This window comes from Scyliorhinus torazame, chromosome 5, assembly GCF_047496885.1.
Source record: "Scyliorhinus torazame isolate Kashiwa2021f chromosome 5, sScyTor2.1, whole genome shotgun sequence".
Taxonomy (NCBI): domain Eukaryota; kingdom Metazoa; phylum Chordata; class Chondrichthyes; order Carcharhiniformes; family Scyliorhinidae; genus Scyliorhinus; species Scyliorhinus torazame.
In genome coordinates this window covers 165,344,952-165,358,965 of record NC_092711.1, presented here as the reverse complement: position 1 = coordinate 165,358,965, position 14,014 = coordinate 165,344,952, and the positions used below count along the sequence as shown (strand labels likewise).

At 50.5% G+C, this 14,014-nt stretch overlaps 1 protein-coding gene and 1 long non-coding RNA gene across 2 annotated transcripts in view; one reads left to right on the top strand and one right to left on the bottom strand.

Annotated features, from left to right (window-relative positions):
* The window catches only part of LOC140418020 (uncharacterized), an 86,351-nt gene extending 77,895 nt beyond the window's left edge, over nucleotides 1–8,456 (bottom strand). The window contains 2 exon segments of the mRNA XM_072501450.1: nucleotides 897–2,250; nucleotides 8,231–8,456. Of these exon segments, the coding sequence (XP_072357551.1) occupies nucleotides 897–1,904 (1,008 nt within the window). The 5' untranslated portion in view covers nucleotides 1,905–2,250; nucleotides 8,231–8,456.
* A 582-nt stretch (nucleotides 8,457–9,038) lies between these two features.
* LOC140420455 (uncharacterized) lies at nucleotides 9,039–12,620 on the top strand. The gene is made up of 2 exons (XR_011946379.1): nucleotides 9,039–9,137; nucleotides 9,465–12,620. It is a non-coding gene; the product is annotated as an uncharacterized lncRNA (long non-coding RNA).
* Nucleotides 12,621–14,014: the final 1,394 nt, after the last annotated feature.

Here is a 14,014-nt window from a genome sequence, read left to right as displayed (position 1 = left end):
AGTCAGCCCAACTCAGCCAGACACGATCCAATCACAATGATTATAGATTACACACATTGACTGGTAGATCCAATGAAAGTGGTTACTGGGCAGCAGGGAATTGCGTGATCAGCTCATGGACAGCTAGAGGGTTACTCATGAACTCATGATGCCTTCCAGACCCCCTCATCGACCATCCCTGGGTCTCGTGTATACATAACTCACTTATCTTAACCTTGTTACTGGCTGGTACCATTGTCAGAATTCCATAAGAGCATCCCCCTTTGTGAGGGAGAGAGTGAGCTGACTGGTGGTGATTTAATCTGACGGTCACCACACCTCAGACGAGGGACAATGTTGAGGAGGCGGGGCCTTCATGGATGGCCTCAGCCGGTACGGCAGTTGAACCCACGCTGTTGGTGTCGCTCAGTATCACAAACCAGCCATCCAGCCAACTGAGCTAACCAATCCCCTGAAATATTAGTTATTGCCTGTCTCCCATCACACCATTTAATGTTGTTTCTCAGTCCATGTCAGACAACCTGCCCCATACCTTGATAATTTTCTTCTGCGAGAAACACAGAGATAAATTAAACAAAAGAACCATGTACCCTCCATGGCCCATCACCATGGCAAGGTGGCATGCTTTAGGGGGATCCAAACAGAAATGGGAAGGAAACATCTTCCAACTTCCAAACCAACTTTCAATCTGTGATCCTTGTGAAATTTGAAACCAGGTATTCGCAACAAGGCTCGAAGAGCAACAGCCCACTGGAGTCAAAGTCATGAGACCGGCCAGTCCAGTAGAGGAAACTCTCCAACCATCCCCATTGACCAACTGTCAGAATGAACACAATGTAGTCCTGGATGTAATTGAGAACAGAAACAATAACAGTAGAATCCAACCCCTGTAATCACTTGTGAACTTGTTTGTGTCTCAGCAGGTGCGATGAATCACTGAATCCCTTCCCACATTCAGAGCAGGTGAACAAACTCTCCCCAGTGTGAACTCGCTGATGTGCCTGCAGATGGGATAACTGAGTGAATCCCTTCCCACACGGAGAGCAGGTGAACGGCTTCTCCCCAGTGTGAACTCACTGGTGTCTCTGTAGGTTGGATAACTGAGTGAATCCCTTCCCACACGGAGAGCAGGTGAATGGCTTCTCCCCAGTGTGAACTCGCTGGTGTCTCTGTAGGTTGGATAACCGAGTGAATCCCTTCCTACAATGAGAGCAGGCGAATGGCTTCTCCCCAGTGTGAACTTGACGGTGTGCCCGCAGGTTGGATAACAAAGTGAATGTCTTCCCACACTGAGAACAGGTGAATGGCCTCTCCCCAGTGTGAACTCGCTGGTGTGTCTGCAGGTGGGATAACCGAGTGAATCCCTTCCCACACTGGGAGCAGGCGAATGTCCTCTCCCCAGTGTGAACTCGCTGGTGTGACTGCAGGCTGGACATATGAGTGAATGCATTCCCACACTGGGAGCAGGTGAATGGCTTCTCCCCAGTGTGAACTTGCTGGTGTGTCTGCAGGTGGGATAAGCGAGTGAATCTCTTCCCACACTGGGAGCAGGTGAACGGCCTCTCCCCAGTGTGAACTCGCTGATGTGACTGCAAGTTATCGAACCGAGTGAATCCTTTCCCACACTGGGAGCAGGTGAACAACCTCTCCCCAGTGTGAGTTCGCTGGTGTATCTGCAGGCTGATCAACTGAGTAAATCCCTTCCCACACTGGGAGCAGGCAAACGGCCTCTCCCCTGTGTAAACTCGCTGGTGTCTCTGCAGGTTGGATGAGGAAATGAATCCTTTCCTACACTGAGAGCAGGTGAATGGCCTCTCCCCAGTGTGAATGCGTCGATGAATCTCCAGCGCAGATGGGACTCTGAATCCCTTCCCACAGTCCCCACATTTCCATCGTTTCTCCATATTTTGGGTCTATTAGTGTCTCTCCAGGGCGGACAATCAGTTGACGCCTTGTTCACACACAGAACACGTGTACGGTCTCTTCCTGCTGTTTTTTCAGGCTGTGTAACTGATTAGAGCTCTTTCCACAGTCAGTGCTCTGGAACACTCTCACTCGGGTGTGTGTGTCTCGGTGCTTTTCCAGTCACACTCATGTTTTAAAATCTTCTCAAGCCAACAGACGAGGCAAACATTTCTCCTTCTAGATTCAAAGTCCGATGATGTTCATGCCCTGATGAATCGAGTGACTCAGTCTGATCGAGACGCTTAGTTTGAGATATCTGTCTGTAATTCGTCCTTTTCTAATATCCTGTAAAAACAATTTACAAAACACATCAGTGTCAGTACAGGACAGAAACTCAGAACACACGGGGACTTCCGGTTGCGACATGTCGGGAGCGGCCGCATATGAGGCAGCTCTCATCCGGGGACTTTGTTTTCCATCTTTTTCACCCGGTCTTTGAGGGGGTTTGGGGATATTTCAAATTTGTCAATGGGATAAAGCTCAATTACTGTGGAAATGTCCAAGAAACCAAGTTTGAAGAAGCCAGCGGGCAAAGAATCGTCATCCGATTCAGATTCTTTTCCAGGCTCATTGGAAACAAAATGGCGGCGGCTGCTGCCGAAGCGAAAGTTATAGTGTTGTCAGTTGAGATGCTCATGGGCATCTTAGCAACAGCCGACTATCTCCGAGGATTTCCCTATATCAACCGAGAAGCCCCCAGCTCCTATTTAATTGATAAACGGTAAAGGGTGCAGGGCATGGGGGTGGCTCTTTCGATGAAGAGCAAGCGGATTGTCTCTTTAGAGGCTGAGATGGTCTTTTGGCTGATAATAACAAATCTCTATGTGCCAAAGTAGACGACTTAGAGAATCGCTTCAGGAGACAAACTCTTCGCGTTATGGGGCTGCTGGAGGGATTGGAGGGCCCGCACCCGACTGAATACACGTCCAGGATGTTTGGGAAGATGGTGGGGAGGGTGAACAGTTGTTCCTTCCTGAGCTGGATGGGGCCCATCACTCGCTCTGTCAGACGCCTTGCCCAGGAGAGCCACCTCGGGCAATTACCGTCAGGTTCCACAGTTACCGGGATAAGGAACGAGTCCTGAGGTGGGCGAATGATCACCGTAACTACAAATGGGATAGCCATGCCATCAGGCCCCATCAGGATGTGGGGGCGGAGCTGCCAAAAAAGAGGGCGGCATTTATCAAGCCCAAGGCTGCACTTTTCATACGTGGTGTTCGGTTTGGGGTGGTTTACCCAGCACACCTCCCAGTGAGTTTTAATTCAAAAGACCACTACTTTTGAGGCGCTGGATGATGCCGATGCTTTTGTGAGGAAGCTCAGGCTCGGTATTTTTGTATTATATATGGGGTCTTGTTGTTTTTGGAGAGGGATTGTGGTTTTGGGGTCTTGTTGGGGTTTCTTGTACCAGTTTGTATTTGACTGTTTTTTTGTGGGGGTGGGGGTTTCCTTTATTTAAAGTTGGGTGCAGGTGGGAGGGGGGTTTGTTATGGTTACTCAGTTTTATATGCCCCGGGGGGGAGTTGCCCTGCGAGCTGAAGAAGGTAGTTAATGGGAACGAAGTGGTGGGGGTAACTGCAGCTCATTAACATAGTATAGGTTTTAGATTATGGGCTGAGTGTGTTGGTTCTGTTTGGCGTTAAGGATTGTTGAGCAAGGATTGTTGAGCTAAGGGTCTGGGGGGGTTCTTCGGGCTTTTGGTTGTGGTTTTAATGAGAGGCGGGGAGCTGGGGGATGGGGAGCTGGGGGATGGGGAGCTGGGGGATGGAGAGCTGGGGGATGGAGAGCTGGGGGATGGAGAGCTGGGGGATGGGGAGCTGGGGCATGGGGAGCTGGGGCATGGGGAGCTGGGGGATGGGGAGCTGGGGGATGGGGAGCTGGGGGATGGGGAGCTGGGGGATGGGGAGCTGGGGGATGGGGAGCTGGGGGATGGGGAGCTGGAGGATGAGGAGCTGGGGGATGGGGAGCTGGGGGATGGGGAGGGTTTATCGACAGTGACTACAGCTTGCTCTTTGCTCTGTTTTGTTGGGGGCCTGGTGGCCGACTCAGGTGGGCTCGATGCCGATACTTTTTCAGTCATTTTAGAATGATCTCTTTTGGTGGATATGGCTGACTGGGGTACGGGGTGGGTGGGGGTAAACCCTCAATCCGACTGGCCATTTGGAATGTGAGGATGTGAGGGGGTTGAACGGTCTAGTGAAGAGATCAGGGATATTCGCTTATGTGAAGAGTTTGAATGCGGATGTGGTGTTTTTGCAGGAGAGCCATTTGCGGGTCAGGATCAGACACGGTTACGGAAGGCTTGGGTGGGACAGATGTAGGTCCCAGGGGACCACAGTGTTGATAAGTAAAAGCGTTTCTTTTTCAGCTTTTCGAATTCTGACAGATCCGAATGGGAGACACGTGATTGTCAGTGGGTCTTTCGTGGGCACCTTGATAGTCCCAGTACATGTGTCCACTCCGAATTGGGACGATCAAAGTTTATATTAATAAATTACTGACCTCTATTCCTGACTTGGACACACATCAGCTAATCTTGGGGGGAGACTTTAATTGTGTTTTGGATCCTAGTCTGACCGATCTATGCCCAGGTCTGTGATTCCTTCAGGGTGGCCAAAGTGGTGGTGACTTTCATAAGACCATATGACATAGGAGCAGAATTAGGCCACTCGGCCCATCGAGTCTGCTCCGCCATTCAATCATGGCTGATATTTTCTCATCCCCATTCTCCTGCGTTCTCCCCATAACCCCTGATCCCCTTATTAATCAAGAACCCATCTAACTTCATGGAGCAGATTGGGGGCAGAAATTCATACCTTGGATCTGTTGTTATAAAGGCCTCCCACCACTAGTGTTTATACAAATATGCTGAGCTCAGGTTATTTTCAGTTGGATAGGGGCACAAGGCAGTGTTGCCCACTGTCTCTGCTTCTGTTTGCCTTGGGGTGGCATGGTGGCACAGTGGTTAGCACTGCTGCCTCACAGCACCATGGACCCGGGTTCAATTCCAGCCTTGGGTGACTGTCTGTGTGGAGTTTGCCCTTTCTCCTCGTATCTGAGTGGGTTTCCTCCTGGAGCTCCGGTTTCCTCCCACAGTCCAAAGATGTTCAGGTGAGGTGGACCGGCCGTGATAAACATCCCCCTAGTGTCCAAAAGGGGATGGTTGGGTTACAGGAATAGGGTAGAGGTGTGGGCCTAGGTAGGATGCTCTTTCAGAGGGGCGGTGCAGACTTGATGGGCCGAATTGCCTCCTTCTGTACTGTAGGAATTCGATAATACTATGAATAAAGCCATTGGCTACTACGTTGAGGTTTTCTGGGTGATGGACAGGGTTAGAGAGGCGAGGGAGAGAGCACAGGGTGTCCCTGTATGCAGATGATCTGCTTCTTTATATCACGGACCCAGTCTCCATGATGGATGAGATAATGAAGCTTTTGTGGAGTTTTGACTCCTTTTCTGGGTACAGAGTAAATCCGGACAAGAGCTCATATTATCTGGTGATCCCCCAGAGAGGGGGGCTGACCTGGGGATGTTGCCTTTTAACCTTGCCAGATCCAGCTTGGTTATCTGGGAATCCAGGTAGCCCACGAGAGGGCCTCTCTTCAGAAATGTCAGTTTGCTCGGCTGGTGAATGAGGTCAGGGCAGATTTGCAGAGGTGGCAACCTCCCACTGTCTTTGGCCGACAGGGTTCAGATGGTTAACATGAACATCCTTCCGAGGTTGCTGTTTCTTTTCCAATGTCTCCCTATCTTTTATCTTTCTTCACAAATCATCCAATGTTAAAATCAATACGCTGATTACTTCTTTCATTTGGGTGGGAAGGACCCCGAGGATTTGCAGGACATACCTTCAGAGAGAGAGAGACAGGCTTAGCCATATTTCATCTGTTTAAGAAGGGTAGCAAGGATAATCCAGGGAACTACAGGCCGGTGAGCGTTACGTCAGTGATAGGGAAATTACTGGAGAGAATTCTTCGAGACAGGATCTACTCCCATTTGGAAGCAAATGGACGTATTAGTGAGAGGCAGCATGGTTTTGTGAAGGGGAGGTCATGTCTCACTAACTTGATAGAGTTTTTCGAGGAGGTCACTAAGATGATTGATGCAGGTAGGGCAGTGGATGTTGTCTATATGGACTTCAGTAAGGCCTTTGACAAGGTCCCTCATGGTAGACTAGTACAAAAGGTGAAGTCACACGGGATCAGGAGTGAGCTGGCAAGGTGGATACAGAACTGGCTAGGTCATAGAAGGCAGAGAGGAGCAATGGAAGGATGCTTTTCTAATTGGAGGGCTGTGACTAGTGGTGTTCCGCAGGGATCAGTGCTGGGACCTTTGCTGTTTGTAGTATATATAAATGATTTGGAGGAAAATGTAACTAGTCTGATTAGTAAGTTTGCAGACGACACAAAGGTTGGTGGAATTGCGGATAGCGATGAGGACTGTCAGAGGATACAGCAGGATTTAGATTGTTTTGGAGACTTGGGCGGAGAGATGGCAGATGGAGTTTAATCCGAACAAATGTGAGGTAATGCATTTTGGAAGGTCTAATGCAGGTAGAGAATATACAGTGAATGGTAGACCCCTCAAGAGTATTGAAAGTAAGAGAGATCTAGGTGTACAGGTCCACACAGGTCACTGAAAGGGGCAACACAGGTGGAGAAGGTAGTCAAGAAGGCATACAGTATGCTTGCCTTCATTGGCCGGGGCATTGAGTATAAGAATTGGCAAGTCATGTTGCAGCTGTATAGAACCTTAGTTAGGCCACACTTGGAGTATAGTGTTCAATTCTGGTCGCCACACTACCAGACGGATGTGGAGGCTTTAGAGAGGGTGCAGAAGAGATGTACCAGAATGTTGCCTGGTATGGAGAGCATTAGCTATGAGGAACGGTTGAATAAACTTGGTTTGTTCTCACTGGAACGACGGAGGTTGAAGGGCGATCTGATAGAGATCTACAAAATTGTAAGGGGCATAGACAGAGTGGATAGTCAGAGGCTTTTCCCCAGGGTAGAGGGGTCAATTACTCGGGGGCATAGGTTTAAGGTGCGAGGGGCAAGGTTTAGAGTAGATGTACGAGGCAAGTTTTTTTACACAGAGGGTAGTGGGTGCCTGGAACTCACTACCGGAGGAGGTGGTGGAAGCAGGGACGATCGTGACATTTAAGAGGAGTCTTGACAAATACGTGAATAGGATGGGAATAGAGGGATACGGACCCAGGAAGTGTAGAAGATTGTAGTTTAGTCGGGCAGCATGGTCGGCACAGGCTTGGAGGGCCGAAAGGCCTGTTCCTGTGCTGTACTTTTCTTTGTTCTATTATTGGGCAGCCAATATTGAAAGGGTGCTGGGGTTATTCAGAGATCTGAATTCTATATGGGGGCAGATGGAGACAGGCACTTGTCAGGGTCCAGTTTACGGGCCTTGGTTAATGCCTTGCTTCCGTTTTCTCCTATGAAATGTACCTTGAGCCCTGTGGTGGTGGCTACACTGAGGGTTTGGAGACAGTTCAGGCAACGCTATTGGCTCAGCTCAATATTGTTGTTGGCCCCTCTCTATGGGACTCACCACTTTTTGCCTACGGATTTAGATTTAGGTCCTGGAGGAGGGAAGCTCTGGAAAAGTTTGGTGACTTGTTTGTGAACGGCAGGTTTATTGGTTTTGATGAACTGGTGGAAAAATTACAACTCGCGAGCTCTAATTTTCTTAGATGCATGATTTCCTACGTAAGGAGATCTCGGCGTTTCCTTTAGCACGCCTGCCGTCTCTGATGATTTGGATTCTATCTCTTGCTGACGTGGGTGAGGGTAGGATTTCAGATATCTACAGTCTGCTAAGCAAGCTCCACTGAATGAGGTGAGGAGAAAGTGGAAAGGGGAATTGGATCTGGTTTCTGTGGAGGGGGTGTGGAGTGAGACTGTACAGGGTCAACACAACCTCCTCCTGTGTTAAGTGGAGCTTGACAGGGGACATCTGACTAGGTTGTGTGGTTTTGTTCTCGGGGGTGGCAGACAGGTGAGCTTGGTGTTCTCGGGTCTGGCGAATCATAAAAGGTACCATCTTTTTAGCCAGACAAATAAATGTGTCAAGCTGAGGGAGCAAAGGATGTCAATGTCTTTCAGAGAGAGAGAGAGAGACCTGGGCCAACCTTTGCAGAGTCTGCACCCTCCCTGGATTCACTTCCTTTCCCTTCGGTTGCTGCAAGTCACCAATTAAAGATCAGAATGAGAAAATAAATGGAAAGGGGGAGAAAATAAAGTATTTTACTCACAGATGTTGGAGACAAGAGGAAGTATCAGTCTGGGTAAAGCTCAATAGTCATTCACACAAAGCCCGCGCTCTGATTGGCTGGAGGGCCAAAGTCCTTCCGGTGGCCCACTCTTTCCTTTCGTCAACATTTCAGCGGGAAGTCAGGGCGGGGGAGGGTCTCTGCACATGCGCAGCTGCCTCTCTGTTATGGACATGCGCATTACCGGTCTACGTTGGGACGCAAACGGAATTGTCGGTGTTTGGAGCATGCGCATTCGGAATAATGGGCCTGTTCGTTTTGGAAAGCCCGAGCAATACTAAGGAGGTGGGTGGAAAGATTTGGAAATACTCTGTGGAGCCGCAAAACCTGATGAATAGTTGTCAGCTCCCTGATTCTGGTTCGGGAAATTCTTTCCCAGGACCAGGCTCAAGTTAATGCCCAAAATATTTGTTCAGTGAGTGGAGGATAGGGAGGGGAAAACAATAAGGTTAGACCCCGCCCCTCATGCACTCTGACTGGCTGAAGGACCGAGCGGCTGTCTCCGTCCTCTAGCCCCGCCCCTCATTCTCTCTGATTGACTGGAGGACCGAGCGGCTCTCTGAGTCCTCCAGACCCGCCCCTCATTCGCTGCGTGCTGGAGGACCATGCGTCTGTCTCAGTCCTCCAGTCCCGCCCCTCATTCACTCAAATGGCTGACACAGTCCTCCAGCCCCGCACCTCATTCACTCTGACTGGCTGGAGGGCCAAGCGGCAGTCTCAGTCCTCCAGGCCCGCCCCTCATTATCTCTGATTGGCTGGAGGACCAGTCGGCTCTCAGTCCTCCAGACCCGCCTCTCATTCACTCTGATTGGCTGGAGGACCAGGCGGCTCTCAGTCCTCCAGCTCCGATCCGTTACCTGGAGACTGGGCAGCGCATTCCCAACGGAAGGTATTCAAATTCCGGCTCCAAAATCACACCCTAGCGAGTAGGCCGTGAATCCCCAAGGAAAGGTTTTTTCATTGAGCTCCGAAAATCCGGACCTCTCAGTCCACTCCCTGGAAACTAGGCCGTGAATCCCCGAGGAAAGGTCTTTATACTGACTGCTCCGAGACTCTGCCCCTCCAAGTCCGCTCCCTGAAGACAGGGAGAAAGAGGCGTCAGAGACTCGGTATTGGGGAATGAGAGAGGAAAGAATGTTCTCCAGGAACTAGAATTGTCTGTTCTGAATTTCTATCCTGTGCTGACAGTGATGTCTTTTGTAAACTCCTTTTACAGGATATGAGAAGAGGAGGAATTACAGACAGAAATCTCAAACGTAACGTCTCGATCTGACAGTCACCAGATTCCCTGGGAATCTGACTATCATCAGCCTTTGAATCTAGAAGGGAAGAAGAACTGTTTGCCTAATCTGACAGCCTCTAAAGGATTTTAAACATCATTGTGACTGGAAAAGCACTGAGACCCCCTGCCCCCCCCCCCCCCCCCCCATGAATCAACATTGTGCCATTCACAGCGGGGAGTGACACGTGTGAACGAGACTTCCAACTAATTTTCTGACCTGGAGAGACACAAGGAGACACAAAACATGGAGAAACCGTGGATATGTGGGGACTGTGGGAAGGGATTCAATGCACCATCTCAACTTGAGATTCATCAACGCATTCACACCGGGGAGAGGCCGTTCACCTGTGCTCAGTGTCGGGAGGGATTCACTGTGTTATCCCGCCTACAGACACACCAGCGAGTTCACACTGGGGAGAGGCCGTTCAACTGCTCAGGGTGGGAAGGGATTCACTCAGTTATCCCATCGACAGACACACCAGCGAGTTCACACTGGGCATAAGCCATTCAACTGTTCAGTGTGGGAAGTGATTCACTCAGTTATCTCATCTGCGGAGACATCAGCAAGTTCACACTGGGGAGAGGCTGTTCACCAGCTCTCAGTGTGGAAATAAATTCTCTGAGTTATCCAGCCTGCAGACACACCAGTGAGTTCACACTGCGGAGAGGCCTGAGAAAGATGGAAAACAAAGTCCCCGGATGAGAGCTGCCTCACATGCGGCCGCTCCCGACATGTCGCAACCGAAGTCCCCGTCTGTTCTTAATTTCTGCTGTACTGACACTGATGTCTTTTGTAAATTGTTTTTACAAGATATTAGAAAAGGAGGAATTACAGACAGATATCTCAAACTAAACGTCTCAATCAGACTGGGTCACTCGATTCATCAGGGCCTGAACGTCATCGGACTTTAAATCTAGAAGGAGAAATGTTTGCCTCGTCTGTCAGCTTGAGAAGATTTTGAACATCAGTATGACTGGAAAAGCACCAAGCCACACACACCCGACTGAGAGTGTTCCAGAGCACTGACTGTGGAAAGAGCTTTAACCAGTTACACAGCCTGAAAAAAACATCACACCATTCACAGTGGGGAGAGACCGTACACATGTTCTGTGTGTGAACAAGGCGTCAACTGATTGTCCGCCCTGGAGAGACACGATAGACCCAGAATATGGAGAAACGATGGAAATGTGGGGACTGGGAAGGGATTCAGAGTCCCATCTGCGCTGGAGATTCATCAACGTAGTCACACTGGGGAGAGGCCCTTCACCTGCTCTCAGTGTGAGAAGGGATTCACTCAGTATTCTGACCTGCAGACACACCAGCGAGTTCACACCGGGGAGAGGCCGTTCACCTGCTCTCAGTGTGAGAAAGGATTCAGTCAGTTATCCAGTCTGCGGACACACCAGCGAGTTCACACTGGAGAGAGACCATTCACCTGCTCTCAGTGTGGGGAGGGATTCATTCAGTTGATCAGCCTGCAGATACACGAGCGAGTTCATAGCGGCAAGTGGCCGTTCACCTGCTCTCAGTGTGGGAAGGGATTCATTTCCTCATCCAACCTGCAGATACACCAGCGAGTTCATACTGGGGAGAGGCCGTTCACCTGCTCTCAGTGTGGGAAGGGAGTCACTCAGTTATCCCACCTGCAGTCCCCACATATCCACGGTTTCTCTCACCTGTGGAGACATCAGCGAATTCACACTGGGGAGAGGCTGTTCACCTGCTCTCAGTGTGGAAATAAATTCTCTGAGTTATCCAGCCTGCAGACACACCAGCGAGTTCACACTGGGGAGAGGCCGTTCACCTGCTCTCCGTGTGAGAAGGCCATCACCACGTTATCCAACCTGCGGAAACACCAACGAGTTCACACCAGGGAGAATTAACTCAGTTGGCTGGATGGCTGGTTTGTGATGCAAAGCGACTCCAACATCAGGGGGTTCAACTCCCGTACCGGCTGAGGTTATCCATGAAGGCCCCACCTTTTCAACATTGCCCCTCGCCTGAGGTGTGGTGACCGTCAGATTCAATCACCACCAGTCAGCTCTCTCTCTCTCAAGAGGGCAAAGCAGACTCTGGTCCTCTGGGACTTTGGCGACTCTTATTTCACACAAATACAACAAACATAGATTCCTTTAAGGAGCAAAAATCCAACAGGAAAAGTGATGCAACCGTGGCTAACAAGAAATGTTAAAGATTCCATTAGATCAATGGAGGAGACTCACAAAGTGGCCAAAATCGTCGTAAGCCTGAGGATTGAGAACTTGTTTGAGAATTCAGCAAAGGAGGATCAAGAAACTGATCAAGAGAAAATAGAATATGAGAGCGATAAACATAAAAAACGACTGGAAAAGCTCCTATAGGAATGTGAAAAGGAAAAGATTAGCAAAGACCAATGTGGGTCCATTCCAGGCAGAGACAGGAGTGTTTTTTTTTTAAATTTAGAATACCCAATTCATTCTTTCCAATTAAGGAGCAATGTAGAGTGGCCAATTCACCAACTCTGGACTTCCGGTGGCGGCTATGGAGGGAGACTTCCGGTGGCGGCTATGAAGGAGTAAGTTGCACATTTGGTGGCTCCCGCTCTGGTCGGACTTTTGGACCTTTCCCCTGGACTTTTTTCTGGTTTTAAACAGTAAATTCAAAGGCTGAATCAATTGGACACTGTTTCCACGTATTCGTGTATGGAGCAAAGAACCAGAAGTGCACGAAAAGGCAGAAATAAAAAGTTAGCCAAGAGCTGTGTTGAAGCTGCAGCAGGAGACAGCATGGCCGAGGACCGGACGCCTGGGGTGGCGGCGCTGCGACCATCCGAGCAGTTGATGCAGGTCATCCAGGATGGTTTCGGGGTATAAGCTCAATATGGGGAAGAGCGAGATGTTTGTGGTCCAGGCGAGAGATCAGGAGAGACGACTGCGGGATCTGCCATTCAGAGTGGTAGGGGACAGTTTCAGGTACCTAGGTATCCGAGTGGCGATGGATTTGCGACTAAATAGAATTTGGCCCGGCTGGAGGATCAGATGAAGGAGGGATCCGGAAATGGGATGCGCTCCCGTTGTCTCTGGCGGGCAGAGATTAAACGGTAAAAATGACGGTCCTCCCAAGATTCCTATTCATTTTTCAATGCCTCCCCATCTTCATCCCGCAGTCCTTTTTTCAGCGGGTCAATAAAGTTATTGTGGGCTGTGTGTGGGGGGGGGGGCAAGTCCCCGCGAGTGAAGAGGGCAATGCTCGAGTGGAGTTAGGGGGATCGTGAGCTGGCGCTGCCGAATTTCAGCAATTATTACTGGGCGGCTAACATAGCCATGGTGAGGAGGTGACTGGTGGGGGGGAAGCCGGCGTGGGTGCGCATGGAGGCGGCTTCTTGCAAGGGCACAAGTCTGAGGGCGTTGGTAACAGCGCCTCTACCATTCCCGCCAGCGCGGTACTCCACCAGTCTGAGTGGTGGTGGCGGCCTGAGAGTCTGGGGGCAGTGGAGGGGACATGTGGAAGCAGAGGGGGCATCGGTATGGTCCCCAATCTGCGATAATCACTGCTTTGCCCCGGGGAGGATGGACGGGGGGGTTCCGAATTTGGCGGAGAGCGGGGATCGAGAGGATGGGCGACATGTTTATAGAGGGGAGTTTTCCGAGTATGAGGGTGCTGGAGGAGAAGTTTGCATTGGCGGGGGGAAATGAATTTCGATATCTGCAGGTGCGGGACTTTTTGCGGAAGCAGGTACCAACCTTCCCACTCCTGCCGCTAAGGGGGATTCAGGATAGGGTGGTTTCTAGAGGATGGATAGAAGAGGGAAGCGCCTCGGACATATATAAAGAGCTTATGGGATCGGAGGAGACGCAGACTGAGGAGCTGAAGCAAACGTGGGAGGAGGAGCTGGGGGGAGAGTTAGAGGAGGGCCTTTGGGCAGACGCGTTGAGTCGGGTCAACGCGACCGCAACATGTGCCAGGCTCAGCCGGATCCAATTCAAGGCCGTTCACCGGCCCACATGACGGTGGCTCGGATGAGCAGATTCTTTGGGGTGGAGGACAGGTGTGCGAAGTGCGCGGGGGGGCCAGTGAACCATGTCCACATGTTCTGGGCATGTCCAAGGCTGAGGGGATTTTGGCAGGGGTTTGCCGACGTCATGTCCAAGGTATTAAATACGAGGGTGGCAATGAGTCCAGAGGTGGCGATTTTCAGGTTGTCGCAGGATCCGGGAATCCAGGAGGAGAAAGAGGCAGATGTTCTGGCCTTTGCTTCCCTGGTAGCCCGGAGATGGATATTACTGGCATGGAGGGACTCAAAGCCCCCGAAATCGGAGACCTGGCTTTTGGACATGGCTGGCTTCCTCTGCCTGGAGAAAATTAAGTTTGCCATGAGAGTCTCTGTTAGGGTTCACCCGGAGGTGGCAACCATCCGTCAACTTCTTTGCAGAGAATTAATCGTCAGCAGAAGGGGGGGGGGGGGGTTAGGCTCGCGTTGATTATGGGCAGCACGGTAGCATTG